At 44.1% G+C, this 17,546-nt stretch overlaps 1 protein-coding gene across 3 annotated transcripts in view; it reads left to right on the forward strand.

The window, feature by feature from the left end:
• The window catches only part of DBNL (drebrin like), a 38,875-nt gene extending 32,404 nt beyond the window's left edge, over positions 1-6,471 (forward strand). For all 3 annotated transcript variants that reach the window (XM_053366769.1, XM_053366767.1, XM_053366768.1), the window contains 3 exons: positions 993-1,114; positions 2,506-2,611; positions 4,698-6,471. In XM_053366769.1, coding sequence (XP_053222744.1) covers positions 993-1,114; positions 2,506-2,611; positions 4,698-4,837 — 368 coding nt within the window. In that variant the 3' untranslated portion in view covers positions 4,838-6,471. The remainder of the gene's footprint in view (positions 1-992; positions 1,115-2,505; positions 2,612-4,697) is intronic.
• The last annotated feature ends 11,075 nt before the right edge of the window (positions 6,472-17,546 follow it).

Genomic DNA, 17,546 nt, shown 5'->3' on the forward strand with positions numbered 1-17,546 from the left:
GTATAAAATGTCCCTATACCACTATATGTAGATTTTTATATTTTGCTCTAGGAAAGACAGTAGCTTTTGTAACGGGCAAGCTTAAAAAAAGAGCTGATTATTTTTCAGTTGATTCAGGGAATTCCCGACATTTGTAAGAGTTTTAGTGGGTGGCTAAAGAAGAGAGAATGGGAAAGCAAGTAAAAAGTTACTAACCTGCCCAGGAAGGGAGGGATATAACTGCTTAGGCTGTTCTATTAAATCATCTGAGAAAGCTCATATGCTCAAAGACTATGAGGGAGGCACTGCAAGTTAAAACGGAAACCTGGTGGTTCCCATTGAATCATTGAACTCATAATTGAGGCTGAACATTGTCTACAATTGTCTTACATTTCGCTATAAACATCTGTAAGCTTAAGAATTAGATTCACCATATAGTATCAGATTTTTTTTTTTTAAAGTTGAAGGATACTCTCATCATAAAAGAATTTTTTTTTTTTTTGCAAAGGGTAATTCTTCATAAAGTACTAAATGAAGAGTTGCTATACAGTACATTTTGAAAAAGACAGTTCCTTGGTGGCAGGCTTGCAATTTAAATACTTAGTCAAATATAGGACAGGTGACAGTCAAAGGTCACAGCATGACTTTAGTTGATAGGAAGAAGTGAGGTGTGGCAGAGGTGAATCCATATACCTATAGGGTGATCAGAACTGCAAAGAGATCCAGCAAAAATCCTTTTAAAAAAACCATGTCTGGACTGCTGCTCTAAGCATGGGAAGACTTTTACATTCATATCTAATATCTAATAACGTTAGGGTGCCATCATCAAGCCATTCATTAATGGATCCTAATCATTCCATTTGAGTAGCAAACTTTCTCCTGCATTCCTCTTGCCTGCTGCCTTTGAGATTGTGTGCAGTATTTGTGGCTTCTCTGATTGAAGACCCGTTCAGAAAAGATGAAACTGATAGCAAACCTAATGGCTGAAACAGAAGAGTGTGTTGTTCTTCCAGGTGATTCTGTCAGGCAGAACAACTACAGATCAGGCGCTCCGACCTACGAACCGGAAGAGAAACACGAAGCTGTGTACGAAGAACCCCCTAGTGAACGAGTTATCTATGATGAACCCCCTGAGGTTAGTCTCCATGCACATGAGATCATTTCCTGCCTTATTTATGCCGATCTGCCTCTTACATTCTGCTTGCAAGTGCTGTTGATTATGTACCCAGAGTGGTGCTACTCATGCGCAAGGGGAAGGGATCGGTAGGTGTGTTGTTGTGCTCAGTTCATGTTACTGTACATGCGCATAACAAAAAACCGAGAGAGGGAAGGGAAGATTGTGGAAGACGGCATGGGTAATTTGCTGGAACTGCCAGCATTGTCAGTGGTCAGGGATGATGAGAGTGGAAGTCTATAGCAGCCAGAAGGCACCCCATTGGTTACCCTCAAGATAGTGCTTCAGCTCATATGCTTGGAAGAACAGACTGAATTCTTTTATTTAGTATGTCAGTGATGGTGTCTCTAAAGACCCACCCATCACACATTCATCAGTCCTGGGATGAGTTATTGGGATACCTTTACACCACTTGCCTTTTGTATCCTATACTCAATTTTTCTGTTTCTGTTTTGAGTAGACCATATTTTGCCTGTATCTTGATGGAAGGGTGTCATTGCTGCTTAGGTTTTTAAAATTTGTTTTCCTTTAAAACATCAATAAATTTAAATGTGATACACTTAGTATGCCATAGCCTTTAGTCAACCTCCTCCGAGATAATGATGGTTGACCCTCATAGTTTGAGGAAGCTCTAATAAACTCAATAATAGGGAAAAATAGCCACTAATCTGTTTTGCTCCAGCATAACATTGTTGTGCAAGGGAGCGTAGAAGCAGACTGCGGATTTTGTATTTGTGCAATAGTTTGCTCAATCTGTTGCATGACAGGTTTCTTCTAGTGCAGCTGTTGCTCTTGATTACCTGTCTGCTAGCACAAGAGCCCTTGCAGTAGCAGAGGGAGAATGTTTGCTCCAGACCCATATAAATGAATAAAGCTTGTATTCACATTACATCTGAACCCAGGGTTGTGGTTTGTTTCGCCCTAACAAGCCAGGATCTCTGGCCACCCTTAAACCACCCTAACACCTTGGGTTCAGAGGTTTAAGTGTGACTTCCTGGTTCATTTCTCCACTCACACAAAGGGAGAGATGCAGCAGGAGCTGTCTGGAGTTCAGGCTAGTGCACTGCCCATGCCTAAGAAACCATGATAAGCCGAAACCCATCATTTACTGTGGCACATGAATGTAGCCACTGCTGTTCTATCTGCTTCTTTCACCCTTCCATCTTCTTGCTCTGAATTCACGCCCCCCCCCCCAGCAAGCATCTTTAACATGTATAAACTGGCTTATATTTGACGCATGGGTTTGTTTGTTGGAGTTTAGCTGGAAGGTTTTTTTTAATACTAATGACCCTTGGTAGCTGTCAGTACCATTTGAAATATCCTGCTTCATTCCGTTAACTCTTCCTTTGCAGGAACAGCCCGAAGATACTAAATATGACTATGTTGATAACTACCAACAAAATCTTAACTTGGAGGGAAAAGGCTTATGTGCTCGAGCTCTCTATGATTATCAAGCTGGTATGTTCTGTGTTGTTTGTTTTCTTCCATTAACCAAAATGCTTGCCTCTGGGCATAGTCTGTTCCCACTCAGGTTAGCTAGAAGTTACAGGATGTATTTTTCTCACATTGTTCCCCATATAGAGTAGATTAGGTCCTGTCCCAATTTAGTAGTTAAAGGATGGACAGGACAATAGATGGCTGGTGCGATGGCTGGGGAAGAAGGAACCAAAAATGGTGAAGCATAACTATCCTTTATTCTGGCTATCAGAAGCCCTACTTGAAACACACTCTTTCCTATAGTTGTTAGCATCTGTTGTCTAATCTCCCTTTTTTTAAAAGAAAAACGTTGGGGAGATTCTTAGGAATTCTGATATGTGCATTTATTCTACAACAGGAAGATCCTGCACAGTGGCAGCCACAGAGATGGTAACTGGGGGCAATAGGTTTTAGTCACAGCACAAAGCATGTGTTGTAGGAAAGGGTCAAAGAGCACTTCTCTATGAACACTTGCTGTCTCTACTTGATTCATGGCTGGTATTTGCAGCTGATCTCAAAGTGCATGGCAGCGTATGGGTGGGGGGGGGGGAATACAACCTCATTCATATGTTGGGATGAAACCTTTTTCAAAAGAGGGTTCCATAAGTAAAACCAGCCCTGAGAGGTAGCACAGACACCGGTGCACTGAAGTAATGTTTCATGCTATCCCCCGGGAGTCATGACCGCTGTGCAGTATGACATCTAGAAATCTTTGATGGTTGTCAACGGCAGTCCCTTACGCAACGTATTTGTCAGATGGCTGTTGCGGTTGCTTGAGAGTAACCAGGCAGGACTCCAACCTGTGTTTTACAGGCTTTATTTTGGTGCAAACTATTTACAGTGAAGAGCCCCAAAGCTCATGTCGGGCTCAATCACTAGCAGAATCCGGGAGTGGTCTTTTTTTGGACCTCCCCCAACATAAGAGTTTCGTTACCCCCAACCTTCTCCTTCCCTCTTTGCGCAGGATGGGCGATGGCAAGGGCGTGTTTCCCTCCTGTCTGGCTTGCCCAGGAGTGGTGTTAAGGCTCCCACCAGCATCCTCTGGTCCTTGCACCTTTTCCCCACTGGAGGTGGGGCTTTCCTCCTCCCTGGAAGAGGAACTGCTTCGCAAGATTTTTGGAGGATCCCTGTAACACAACTGCCCTTCTGTTTCTCGCCTCTGAGCCGATGGCAGTTCCCTGACAGTATTACAGTAAACTGAACCAGTTTAGCTTCAGCATCATAAATTTTCTAACTGCAGGGATACTTCACAAATGAAGCCTCAGCCCGCACCTGCTTTGGTATCAAAGGTTCTAGCAGAACCTGGTACCAAGACATCAGCCACCTTTCTAAAGGATGATGGACATTCCTAGTTCAGGATGTAGATAGGCCAAAGGAACATACCTCTGTGGTAGAGCTCTGCAGGCGGAAGTTCCCAGGTTAAGTCTCTGGCATCTCCAGTTAAAAATTGGATCCGGTTGCAGGTGATATGAAAGATCTTCACAGGAGACCCTGGAGAATTGCTGGTCATTGACGCAGTCACTACTAGGCTTAGATGGACAAGTCGTCTGTCATGGTATATAAGGCCTTTTCCTGTTTGGGTGGGTTAAGTTCCATTCTATGTCATCTCCCTCCCCCCACTAGAATCCCCGCAAAGACAGATACGCATTAATGTTGCCAAGCAAAGTGACATACCCAGGATCTCTTAGCAGTTAAAGCAGGGGTCAGCAACCTTTTTCAGCCGTGGGCTGGTCCACTGTCCCTCAGACCATGTGGTAGGCAGGACTATATTTTGAAAAAATATATGAATGAATTCCTATGCCCCACAAATAACCCAGAGATGCATTTTAAATAAAAGGACACATTCTACTCATGTAAAAACACGCTGATTCCAGGACTGTCCACAGGCTGGATTGAGAAGGCGATTGGGCCGCATCTGGCCCCCGGGCCTTATGTTGCCTACCCTGAGTTAAGGCATAACTAAACCATGTCAGAGTGGTCCTGAGTATGCACTCTTGCTGGGCTATATGCTCTCCTTAAACAAGTAGTTGTATTTTTTCCTGAAATCTTGTCTGTTCCCACTTTTCAGCTGATGACACGGAGATCTCTTTTGACCCTGAGAACATTATCACGAGCATTGAGATGATCGATGAGGGCTGGTGGCGTGGTTATGGTCCCGATGGTCACTTTGGGATGTTCCCTGCCAACTATGTAGAACTCATTGAATAATTGGCCTTTGCTGGAGGAAGAATGCAAGCAATACCTGAAAGAACAATTCCTATCAAATCCAATTCTTCAAGGTGGAATTGTGTGGCTTTTTAAGAGTGAAGTGCTCATTGCTCTGTGCCCTTGTTGCTGGAGCAGTATCTGTCCCTGCCCAGTGAAGCAGACCTCTTCCTTTCCCTCCTTTTAATTTTCCTTAATGGGTACTTTTCAAGTGAAGGTAGGGAATCAGTCTTGACATTGCATAACGCTTTCCTTCACTTTTTTTAATGGAAAAATTGCCCTTTAGCACACCCTCTTCAAACACACAGAGAGACGCTCTGAACACCAGTGTGGAGTATTTAGAAGATAGTGCTTAGCAGAAATAGATTCCTAACCTTCCCTTCTCCCCAATGCAAACTGATTTTTTCATTCCGTGTGTTGCAACCTTCTAAGATAGCATAAGGAGGTGTCTTAAGAAACATCTACTGCGTTTATTTAATAGCCTGTGTAACTTGTCTGTGTGATTTGGGCCTGCAGTCCACAGTTATTCCAGAGCACTGCTTTGGAGAAAATGGATTGCGAGTTGCAGGCTTCTCCGCTCCCTTTTCTTTGAGATGCCAATCCACTAGGAGCTGCTTCAGGGCAAGCCCTGTTGAAATGAATGGTTTTGTGCGATCACTCCCCAGTGTTCTTGTGCAACTTGCCTTCCATTCCAGTGGAGTCATTCCTGAATGGGAGATTGTGCCCTCAAACTACTCTAACCTTTGTGCAAGGACCAAGTTGCCTGGCTTTTAGGTTGTCAAGTTTATGTGGAAAATTCCCCCCTTGCTTTTAAAGTAAAAGCTTGCCATGTTTCTTGAGACATGGCTTCAGAGACAAAACACCATTAAAGCAGGTAATAGACAAATGCCCTGCAAGCAATGCTAGCTTTCAGCTGTGGTGCACATTGCTTTAAATACAATGCTCTGTCTGTACATGTTTGTGTGGTTTGGTTCAGATGTGAGGGACTTGATTTCTGCATTATCTTTTCTGGGGTTTTTTTTAAAAAGCCTTATGTTGCATATACATATTTGGATTAATTCCTCCCCTCCCCTTGAATATTCAAATAAAACAGAACCTAAAAGAAACCTCAGACACAACTTAGCCCTCAGGAGTGTCCCAGATTTGTGCTGTGTAATTGCGTGACACTGTGCATCACTCTGACTGACACCAGCTAATAGTACTAAACTAGTAAGGGTGTTTGTGACTCATGCCTGGTTCAGGTGCTGAATTTTAAGTGGCTTTCATCCAGCTCCCACTGAGCATCACCTCTTTATGACGTACTAGCTACAGGTGTATGTTGTTGTTTTTTTAAAAAAACAATTAGCCATTTTTTACATTCCTATTATTTGTCTTGCTCAAGGCAGCCTGGATAGGATTCTCAAGGAACTTCAAACATGCATCCTGTGCAGGTATCTGAGGTAGAGAATGAGTATTATAAAGGTTAATCTGTTTGCTTAGGGTGTAAAAGAAATGGCCTTGCAAGGTTCAAGTCCTGTCTCCCCTGCTTTTATGCATGATGTGGTGGTGATTATGGAACTAAGAGATTCTAAGGCAGTTCTCTGCTGATCTCCCAACTAAGTTGTAATCAGTGGCATTTTAGAAAGTGACAGGCTTTTGGTTTTTTTTAAAAAAAAGATAGGGATCAGTTTCCAGAAAGTGGCTGTTTAATTTCCACATGCTTCTTCACTCTGGATCTGCAGAAGCTAAAGCTAAACTATCCATTCCATTTTAATCCAGCATTTCTCCAGGTAATCAAAATGGTGTTTTCCAGATGCTGTTGGACTGCAACTCCCATCAGCCCCTGCCAGCATGGCCAATGGCCAGAGTTGATGGGAGTTGTGGTCTAGCAGCTCCTCGAGGGCACCATATTGGCTCGAGATGTAGTGGAAATCTTTTCAGAAGCGCTCCCCATGGTAACTCTCCATTACAAATGAATATGGGGCCTCTTTTGCCCTGACAGCTTTGGAGAATATTTTGAATGGACCATACTTTAATCCCCCCCCCTTAATTCCATCTTTCCCATTCAGGAACAATTAAGACATGTTCCCTTTGGGATGTTTGCAGCAGGCGAGCCATGGCTTCACAGGGAATTCTTTAGAGTTGATTCTTATTAGAATTGCTAATCATCATGCTGGAGGATCATTGCTATTTCGGTTGCTGCTGTTCACTGCATCTCTTGTTCATATCCTCCTTTTTGCCAGCCTTCTGCCGTGCATGAAGATTTGGGAGTGGGGAAAAGCTTGTGACTTGTATCAGGATGATCTGAATAATAATAATAATAAAATGAAGTGATTTAAATTACTCCAGTGAATGGTGTGTGTTTGTTTCATGTGTGGTTTGCTCCCTGCCCTTTCCAAGGTCAAAGAAGGACTTTGGTCTTGAGTTATCCATGTCCTCAACTGAGTATCTAATAATAATACCTTTATTGTCAATGTACAAACTGTGTACAATGAAATTAACCGAGCCTCCCTCCCCCCCCACAAACACTCAGTCTCATTGCACTCTGTGTGCTTGTTGCACAACACACCAACCCCGAAAGTCAGTTGCACTATATTATTAAAGAGGTGCTGGCCAGGGTGTGAATCGTCCCTGAGAATTTTTCTCGCTCTCCTAAGGCATCGATCCCTTGCAATGTGATCTAGCTGGCTCAGGGGACAGCCTGTGATATCATGTGCTGTGTTCACCACCCTCTGTAAAGACTTCTCTCCATGGCTGTCAAGCCAACGTACCACACTGTGATACAATATGAGAGGACACTTTCTGTTGTGGACTGGTAGAAGGAGGTCATCAATTGCTGTTTAACATTGTTCTTTTGCAAGACCCTGAGGAAATGGAGTCTCTGTTGGGCCTTCCTAACCACCTGAGTTATATTGTTTTTCCAAGTGAGGTCTTCACTAAGGTAAACTCCCAGGAATTTAAAGGAAAAGACTCTCTCCACACACACCCCCCCAATATACAACAGGGCTAGTTCCCCTCTCTTCCTCCAAAAGTCCAACACCATCTCCAACACCATCACCAACACCAACTCTGTATCATAAGTGGCGCTGTGGGTTAAACCACAGAGCCTAGGACTTGCTGTTCAGAAGGTCGGCAGTTCGAATCCCCGCGACGGGGTGAGCTCCTGTTGCTCGGTCCCTGCTCCTGCCAACCTAGCAGTTCAAAAGCACGTCAAAGTGCAAGTAGATAAATAGGTACCGCTCTGGTGGGAAGGTAAGCGGCGTTTCCATGCGCTGCTCTGGTTCGCCAGAAGCGGCTTGGTCATGCTGGCCACATGACCCGGAAGCTGTACGCCGGCTCCCTCGGCCAATAAAGCGAGATGAGCGCCGCAACCCCAGAGTCATCTGTGACTGGACCTAATGGTCAGGGGTCCCCTTACCTTTACCTTTTATTCTCTAGGCACCATGTAAATACTTTTTGAACCTGCCCCTGTACGCTGATTCATCTCCACCTGTAATTAGACCCATTATGGTAGTATCATGTTAATACTGTAATGCATTGGGGTGCAGTGTGTCCGCCATTAATTATCTTTGGCTTTCTGGAGTCTAGTCTTGGTTTCTATCAATTAGAGGAATCGTCCCACTGTAATTGCTTTCATCCCGCTTAAGTACTTCTCTGAACAGGCTCTTCACATTGTTCTGCTACAAGATCAAGCCACCGTATAACAAACAGTGGGGTTACTTTGTGTAAGGACAGGCAAATCAAACCATTGATTCTCCCCATTTTTACATACCCTAAACATAGCATTGTGTGTAAGCATTCTCCTTGTAATAGAATTCCCAAAGGAACTCATCTTGTGAATGGGTCTGCCATGCATTGGATTCCTAACCCACCGGTGCAAATGGTACTTGTCACAAAGTAACTTTGCTTGCATTTAGATCTTTTTCTCCCCCCTCCCCAATAAACAAATGAAATTAAGTTCGCTTATTGTAAGGTGGTCTGGAATAAATATGCAAATTGGATATATTTTCAATACTAACAGCCATGTTGGCTGGAAAAATCACTTCACTAGGCAATAGTTCAAAGCATCCTTCCGCAACCTGCTGTCTTTCAGATATTTGGACTACAGCTTCCATCACTGCTGACCATTAGCTATGGCATGATGGGGCTCACAGAAGTTGCAGTCCAGAACATTTGGAGAGTACAGTGGTACCTTGGGTTAAGAACTTAATTTGTTCCGGAGGTCCGTTCTTAACCTGAAACAGTTCTTAACCTGAGGTACCACTTTAGCTAATGGGGCCTCCCACTGCTGCTGCACAATTTCTGTTCTCATCCTGAAGTAAAGTTCTTAATCCGAGGTACTACTTCTGGATTAGCAGAGTCTGTAACCTGAAGCGTCTGTAACCCGAGGTACCACTGTCCCAAGTTGCCTAAAGCAAATCCTCTGTGAGTGTTGTCTGCTTATGTGTTCCTCTTATTCTTTGCCCCCAAAGACTGCCTAGACTTCCCTCAACCTCATAAGAGAGATCTGGGGAAGCTGTTTGCCTTCTGGCATGTTGATCATACACGAGACCTCTTGCTGATAGCCAGAATGCAATATTTTTTCCTTCAGAGAGTGGACCAGTTGGTTACAAAGAAAAAAGGTTGTGCATGGGGATGGTAGCAGCTGTGATGCAGGATCGAGTTAACCGGGTCAGGCAGTCACAGTGGGAACAGTGGCAGAGACACGAGATGGATAATCGGATTGCAGTCTGGACCTCAAATTCATTTCCACTCTACCCCATTCCTTTAGCTTGTCTCCCCTGGGACCCTCTGCCACCAGCTGAGGGATCATTTGTCTTAAAATATAGCTGGCTTGGCATGTGCATCTCCACACAAGCTTTTCCCCCTTGCTTCTGAAGCACATTTAATGCTATTTGGAAAGATTTAGTAATGTTTCCCCGAGGGGGAGCAGTAATCTCTTACTTGTTCCAGGTCCCCTAGAGTGGAGGCAGCTCAGGGGCAAATAGGCATTACACTGCATGGACCAATCCTGACAGCTGCCCATTGTTTTCCTTACACTCTAGTATCTAGCCTGCATTTACAGTGGACGTCTTCTGATGGGCTTATTTTGAGGGCTGTTGAGCGATGAAGGACTTGACTACAGTGCAATTCTAACCATGTCTCTTCAGTAGTAACTCCTGCTGTGAGTACATTGGGGCTCACTACCAGAATAGGATTGCAAACTTAATTTAGTCCATCATTGCATACTGTAGGAGTAAAAATCATTTATGAACCTGAAAAGCATACTTTCTTTTTAGGTGCCTCTCTTTTATTTATTTTTGCATTTCCGTTTGTTTATTTATTTATCCCACCTTTCCTTCAAAAATTCAAGGTGATTTACATGGTCCCCATCTCGTTTTGTCCTCACGCAACCCTGAAAAGTGGTGACTAGTCCATGGTCACGTGGTGAGTTCTGTGGATGAGTGGAGCTTTGACCCTGAATCTCCCTAGTCCTCCTCCTACATTAACAACCATGTTATACTTCTACTGACTCGGCAAGCCCATTGCACCCAGCATTCATCTGTATAAAAGGTAAAGGACCCCTGGATGGTTAAGTCCAGTCAAAGACGACTATGGAGTTGCAGCACTCATCTTGCTTTCAGGCCAAGGGAGCCGGCATTTGTCCACAGACAACTTTCCAGATCATGTGGCCAGATCATGACTAAACCACTTCTGGCACAACGGAATACCGTGACGGAAGCCAGAGCGCACGGAAACACTGTTAACCTCACCACAGTGGTACCTATTTATCTACTTGCACTGGTGTGCTTACAAAAGCTGGGACAGAGCAACGGAAGCTCACTCCTTCGTGGGGTTTTGAACCGCGGGTGGTGCTGTGGTCTAAACTACTGAGCCTCTTGGGCTTGCTAGTCAAAAGGTCATCTGTATGAGTGTCTGTTGAACCCACCTTGTAGGTATCTTAAATGGCATAAGAAGAACCTACTGGATCACCTGGCCAAGCATCCTACTCTCACAGAGGTCATCCATATGCCTATGGGAAATCTTCAAGGCAGGACCTGAGCACAGCAGCCCTCTTCCCTGCTTGTGATATCCAGAAACGGGCATGCTGCAGAGGTGGAACATAGCCACTGTGCCTAGCTTTCTGGTAACTTAATGGCACACTTTAATCATCATCATCATCGTTGTTGTTGTTTTGTTTATGTATTTATTCATACCCCGCCCATCTGGCTGGGTTTCCCCCAGCCACTGGGCGGCTCCCAACAGAATATGAAAAACATGATAGAACATCAAACATTAAAAATTTCCCTAAACAGGGATGCCTTCAGATGTCTTCTAAAAGTCAAATGGTTTATTTCCTTGACATCTGATGGGAGGGCGTTCCACAGGGCAGGTGCCACTTCTGAGAAGGCCCTCTGCCTGGTTCCTTGTAACCTCATTTTTCTCAGTGAGGGAACTGCCAGAAGGCCCTTGGCAGTGGACCTCAGTGTCCGGGCTGAACGATGGGGGTGGATACTGGAATCTTCTGCTTTAAGATTATTGTTTTCGTCTGCTCCTGACTTGTAGCCATCCTGAAATTTGCATTGAGGATGGATTTATAAACAACATAATAAATCACTTGCGACAACCTGTTCCTTTGTAGCTGGAGCTCTTGCAGAACGAACCTGGAAACCTTCTCTTGCAAAATACGTGCTCTGGGCTATGCTGTCTCTCCCCATCCCACTCCCAGTTTAAAGATGCATTGGTCAATGAGTGACACGTCCCCTCGGGAGGCTTCTGCCCTCCCGCTCAGCTGGGGCCAGGGCCTAATGAGCCTTTGCAGAAGGCGGGCCGTGAAATCATGTATGTTGCGAGGCTTCCTGACACCGGCTCTGCAGCAATCCTCTTAAAGGGATGAAATGGCATAATCCGGCGGGGGCGGAGAGGGAGGGCGGTGCTCCTCAATTGTGGGGGCTCAAACATCTGGGATGAAATTGTAGTTGTGAGTCACACAGTCCGGGCTATTTTTATTAGTGGGGGCAGAAGGGGGCACCTTTTTGCATTAAGTCTTTCTCAGCTGTCCGTCGAGAGAAGCCTCAGTCTCCGTCAGGCCCTCTGCAAGAAGATGGTATGTCTCAAAGCTGCTACCATTGCTTCATTAATTGCGTTACTTACCTTTTGGGCTGGTTTGAGTGGAAATCCAGAATGCCATCTACATCAGATACACCAGTTTTCACATCCCTCCTGTGGCCTTTCCTGTTTTCAGTCTATCCTTCCCTCTCTCATTTATTCTTTGCTCTCCCCCTCAACCACAAACAAGTGATTTGGATACCCAAATCTCCTGTCCCGGGATGAGCTCTGGGCTTGAATCTAGGCTGCCTTATTTCCCTTTTCTCTGTGAGATAACCTGCCCCCCACCCCGGAAATTATATATATTTAGTGAACCACCTTTTGATATTCTGAATGGTCACAACCTTGTCTATCTGAGGTCAGTGTTCAGATAAACTCTTCTTCTCTGGGTGCAAATGGGCTCCTAATTTTCCCTTCTGTGACTCTTGCCACCATCCCATCTCTGACTTCTATGCTGGCAACTGTGACCACACAATCCTTCTCCAGCTGCCTCTTTCTTGAACTGTACATACTATATATTTAAAGCACATGGCTTCCTCTGAAGAATCCTGGGAACTGTAGTTTACCCCTCACCAAGCTGCAATTCCCAGCATCCTTAACAAAATCTACTTCCCAGAATTCCTTGGGGGGGGGCGAGTCACGTGCCTTCAATGTCCGGTGTTTATGCACCATTGATTTCTTTTTTTAGGTATAAAGGTAAAGGGACCCCTGACCATTAGGTCCAGTCGTGGCTGACTCTGGGGTTGCGGCGCTCATCTTGCTTTATTGGCTGAGGGTGCCAGCGTACAGCTTCTGGGTCATGTAGCCAGCATGACTAAGCCGCTTCTGGTGAACCAGAGCAGCACACGGAAACGCCGTTTACCTTCCCACTGGAAGGATACCTATTTATCTACTTGCACTTTGTGCTTTCAAACTGCTAGGTTGGCAGGAGCAGGGACCAAGCAACAGGAGCTCACCCCGTTGCGGGGATTCGAACCACCAACCTTCTGATCAGCAAGTTCTAGGCTCTGTGGTTTAACCCAAAGCACCACCCGCGTCCCTTTTTTTTTTTTAGCCGTCATATAAAAATGCAATATAATTCAAAACAAAACTGATTGATTTAAACAGCAACAGTAGAAATGTTTAAAGAGAGAGGCTACCTGTTAGTTAGGACGGAGACTTCCATAACGTGTTGGTTTTCTTTTTTGTTGTTTTATTAATATGAAAGCGAGGTCACGCCATTGTGGTTAGTGTCAGACTGGGACCTTGGAGACCAAGATTCAAATCATGAAGATCACTGGGGAATCCTTGGGCCAGTCACCATCTCTTAGCATGTCCTACCTCATAGGGTTGTGAGGATGAAATGAGGAAGAGGAGAACCATGTACATCACCCTGAAATCCTTGGAAGATAAAGGTAGTATATAAACGTAATAACTAAGTAAAAATAAATTAAGAGTTGAGGTCCATCTACCCTTCTGTGGAGCAGGTGTTCCATTCTCTGGGGGCCACCACATAAAAGGTCCAGTCTCTATTGCCTGCCAACTGAATCAACCTTATAGGCAGGCACTGAATTGACCTTCTGGCCTTCATTTTTCCACAGATGCTCTCTCTTTCTCCCTCCATCACTTCTTCAACTTTTGTGCTTGCTTGCTGTAGGGCAAGAGCAAATGTATTTCCTTACTCAGCGCAAGAAGCAACTGCAAAACACTGTTCTTTTGGGATAGCCATGGCCCCATCCACAGTATCAAAATTCTGAGTGAGCAGTGTCATAAATGCACACACATAAACACACATCCTGCTTTGGTGGTTTGTGCCTCCTCTTCCCAAAACATCAAAGGACGTTCCTTAGGTTGTGCTACAGCTATAGTAGTTTATTTGAAAGCAGTGCCAACTGGTGCTCCATCAGTACAATGAGATTCGAGAAATTTGGAGGCATTTCCAAGCACAGGCCAGATGTATATTTTCCACTACATCCTCGCTCCCCTCCCCATGAGCTTGGCTTCTGCCTTTGTTAATAGCACTCTGCTAACATTGGCATGCTATGCTGTAGCAAAATATGGGTGCGATGGAAGTGACTCATATGCCGCTTATGTCCTGGGCATTTTGCCACTTCCTTGTCCATTCAGTTATCTCTCCTGCAGCTCCTTGAGCAATGCACAAGGCATAATAAGGAGATGGAAAAGAATTTGCTGTAAATCTAGTCAAGTGCTCTGTTTTCCTACAGCAACTACCTTCAGAGCGCTTGCACAAGATGAAAGGTGGTCTGTTGGTCATCTCAAGGAATTGTGCGCTCCTCGATATGGCATGCTAAAAATGTCATAATATTGGCGATTTACTGATCATATACTCTTCGTCTTTGACTTCTTACCCAAAACAGGAGCAATATGGCATCACTCAGGGCTCTGTGTTCCTGCATAAAGTGTTCAAGGTTGTCAAAGTATGAGGCATTTAGCTTGGCATTTCACGATCCAGTGAGATGAGATGCTGGGAGATATATTTTCTTTTAATGAGAATGATTAAGAATAAATTTTAAAATCCAGAAACAGAAAAGTCCAGGAAGGGGCCCAAGACCCCTAACCCATGGCTATACAGTGGTACCTCGGGTTAAGAACTTAATTCGTTCTGGAAGTCCATTCTTAACCTGAAACTGTTCTTAACCTGAGGTACCACTTTAGCTAATGGGGCCTCCTGCTGCCGCCGCACGATTTCTGTTCTCATCCTGAAGCAAAGTTCTTAACCCGAGGTACTATTTCTGGGTTAGCAGAGTCTGTAACCTGAAGCAGCTGTAACCCGAGGTACCACTGTATCCCTGCCTACTGTGCTGCTTCAGTCAGTCTCCCTCAAAAGGCCACCCAGTTTATCACAATCTGGTACCACCCAGTCTGATGGTACCCAGAGGCAAAAAGCAAGCCCCCATTTCATCGCTTCCTCAACAATCTGCTTTAAGAATTATTTGGGGGTGGGTTTTGTGTCTGCCCCTTCCCCGCGCTGTCGAGAGCCCAGTGAGAAATAAGAGCCCCATAGTCTCGGTAACCATGGCCACGACCCCCAGTCTAGCTGGGCAGAGCAAGCCATCGAGCAGATTAATGGCTGCTTTGTCAGTCAGCATTGTTCTGCGGCCGAGCTTAGCGAGGCCCCGGCTGACCCTGTCACCCAAAATAGCAGCACCGGCCCCATCACTTCCTAAATAATCTCGCACACCCCAGCAGAGTCACACTACCAGGGCACCCGAAAGGCGTCTGCTCAGTTGCCATGGCATCCTTGGGGATTAATGTGTGCAGCCAGTAATGGAAGGGAAGGAGACAGGACAAGATGATGGAATTTATGGAGCTGGCTGATCTCACCGGGAGAATCCGCAACCAGAAAGAAGAGGACTACCAAGAAGACTGGAAGAAATTTAAAGACTATTTGAACAAATACTCTTAATATTAAAGATATGTAACCACTTGAAAGAACCAATCAGGCCTAGGATTAAATTAGATTTAAATATATAAATAAGAAAATGTACTATAAGAAAGGTAAAGAAACTGGAATACGACTGTAATATTGTTTTATGAAATAATGATATTGGAAACGGCGACATTCAAATTAAGAGGAAATTCAGATGGAGGAGATTAGAGGAAGTCAACTAAAATGTTTATGAAAATGGATTTTAATTAATTGAGTTTCTTTTTTTCCTGTTTAGGTATTTTAAGTTTGTTATTCTTTTCTCTTCTTTTTTACTTCTTTATTGTGTTGTTGCATATTTCCCTTTTTGTTATGTCATGGGAAATTAATAAATATTATTGTCAAAACAAACAAAAAAGGGAGACAGGACAAAAGGGACACCAAAGTGCTCTTCCTGTAACACCTGATTCTGAGGTTGCATGTTCAGAATGACAACTCCAAGCACTGAGGAAACTGCCTGGACACCCAGCCAGTGGCTTAATTTTCAGACGGGGCAGAGGAGGAGAAAAGGAACAAGAAATGATATACGTGGATTGGAAATCAATACAGTTTTTTATTTTTAGGTGGTGGTGATGATGGTGGGGGAACTCAGATCATTTTAGAACAAAGATTGCCGATTTAGGAAGCTAATATAATTCATCACAATCATCTCTCTTTGTGAGCCTATAATCAGCATGGAGATTTAAAGGAATTTGACATGCACATGTTCTGTCACTGAAAGAGCATGAACGAAGCATTTTCTCTTTCCTCTCTTCCTTCAAATAGGCAGATTCCTAGAACAGGGATTCCCAAGCTGTGGCCTTACAGATGAGCTTCATCCAGGTGGAGTGTATGTTAGGAACACTTACAATTTGAGCACTATGGAGTTCACAGTGTAATACAAAATACAATATAAGAAATAAAAGAAGCAGTTAAAAATAACACAGCATCTTACACACTGTGTTACAATGGTTACAACAGGCAGAAAAAGATCGTTATGTGGCCCGCCAAAACTGTTTGCAATTCTCAAAGGGTCCATGCAGGGGGAGTTTAAGAACCACCATAAGACCCTAAGGGCAGTATATAAATAATAATAATAATAATAATAATAATAATAATAATAATAATAATAATAATATGCACTGTCCTAGAAGACAGCAACATCTAGGTATGAGGATGTTGATATCTAGGTAATACATTCAAAGCATCCATCCTAATGCCTAGGGTGTGTCTAATATCTTAATCCAGGAACGACCAACTGCCCCCCTTTCCGATTCTGTACAGCTTGTGTCCCAAATTCACCCAGGAAATGATGTCACCGCAGGCTGCATCTGACTTAGCCAGTGCAACTCCTCATATGATATAAGAGCACATCTTAGATTGGAATCAGCGCACCCGTTCTCTTGTATGGTCAATATCTCATATGCACGTACATTATTTCCTCTCTTTCCAATGTTCAGAGGTGATTGCGGTTTCCTGTGTAGACAAAACAGTACCATTCGTGCACAAGGAGGAAGTATAAGCAGATTTGGGGAAAATCCAAAGTATACAGAATATTTAGAAAATATTTAGAAGAGGAAGAACCCAATGAAGACATGCTCCGTGGCCATGCAATATTGACTGACTGTGTGGCTATATACCTGGAGAAGGGCACGTCTGACTGACTGAAGTGCTGACCTGAGCACTCTGCTGCAACATTTTGTTACAGGCCCACTGCTTTTTTTTCTTGGGGTACTCAAGAGTACGCAGTACTGGCACCACCGTGTTTTTTTAAATTAAAACAGAAAGGTTAAAAGTGTGGCATTTACTGTAACAACTTCATGGTGAGTACCAGCACCCTTTTCTCTCTTTTTCTTTTTAAAATAAAATCTCTGTCTTTTTTTTTATATAGAAAGAGCACTGGAGAGGCCCCACTTATTCTAGTGTAAAGTCCAAGTTCAGTCCTCAGTATCTCCAGGTGAAGGGATGAGAAGGCCTCTCTGTTCAACCACCTCTGCAATCATGGTCAAGTTAAATGTTTATTGTGACCCTGCATAATATTTCATACAATTCAGTTAGTTTCTAATGCTTAGCCTAGGGATGGGAAACTGGTTAGCCTTCTCAATGATGCTGGACACCCAGCTCCCATCAGTGCAAGCCAGCATGCCCAGTGGTTAGGCCAGATGGGGGTTGTAGTCACACAAACCCATCAGCCCTAACCATTGGATTACACTGTGATTTCTCACCTGAGTTTCCAAA

This window comes from Podarcis raffonei, chromosome 15 (genome assembly GCF_027172205.1).
Source record: "Podarcis raffonei isolate rPodRaf1 chromosome 15, rPodRaf1.pri, whole genome shotgun sequence".
Classification (NCBI taxonomy): domain Eukaryota; kingdom Metazoa; phylum Chordata; class Lepidosauria; order Squamata; family Lacertidae; genus Podarcis; species Podarcis raffonei.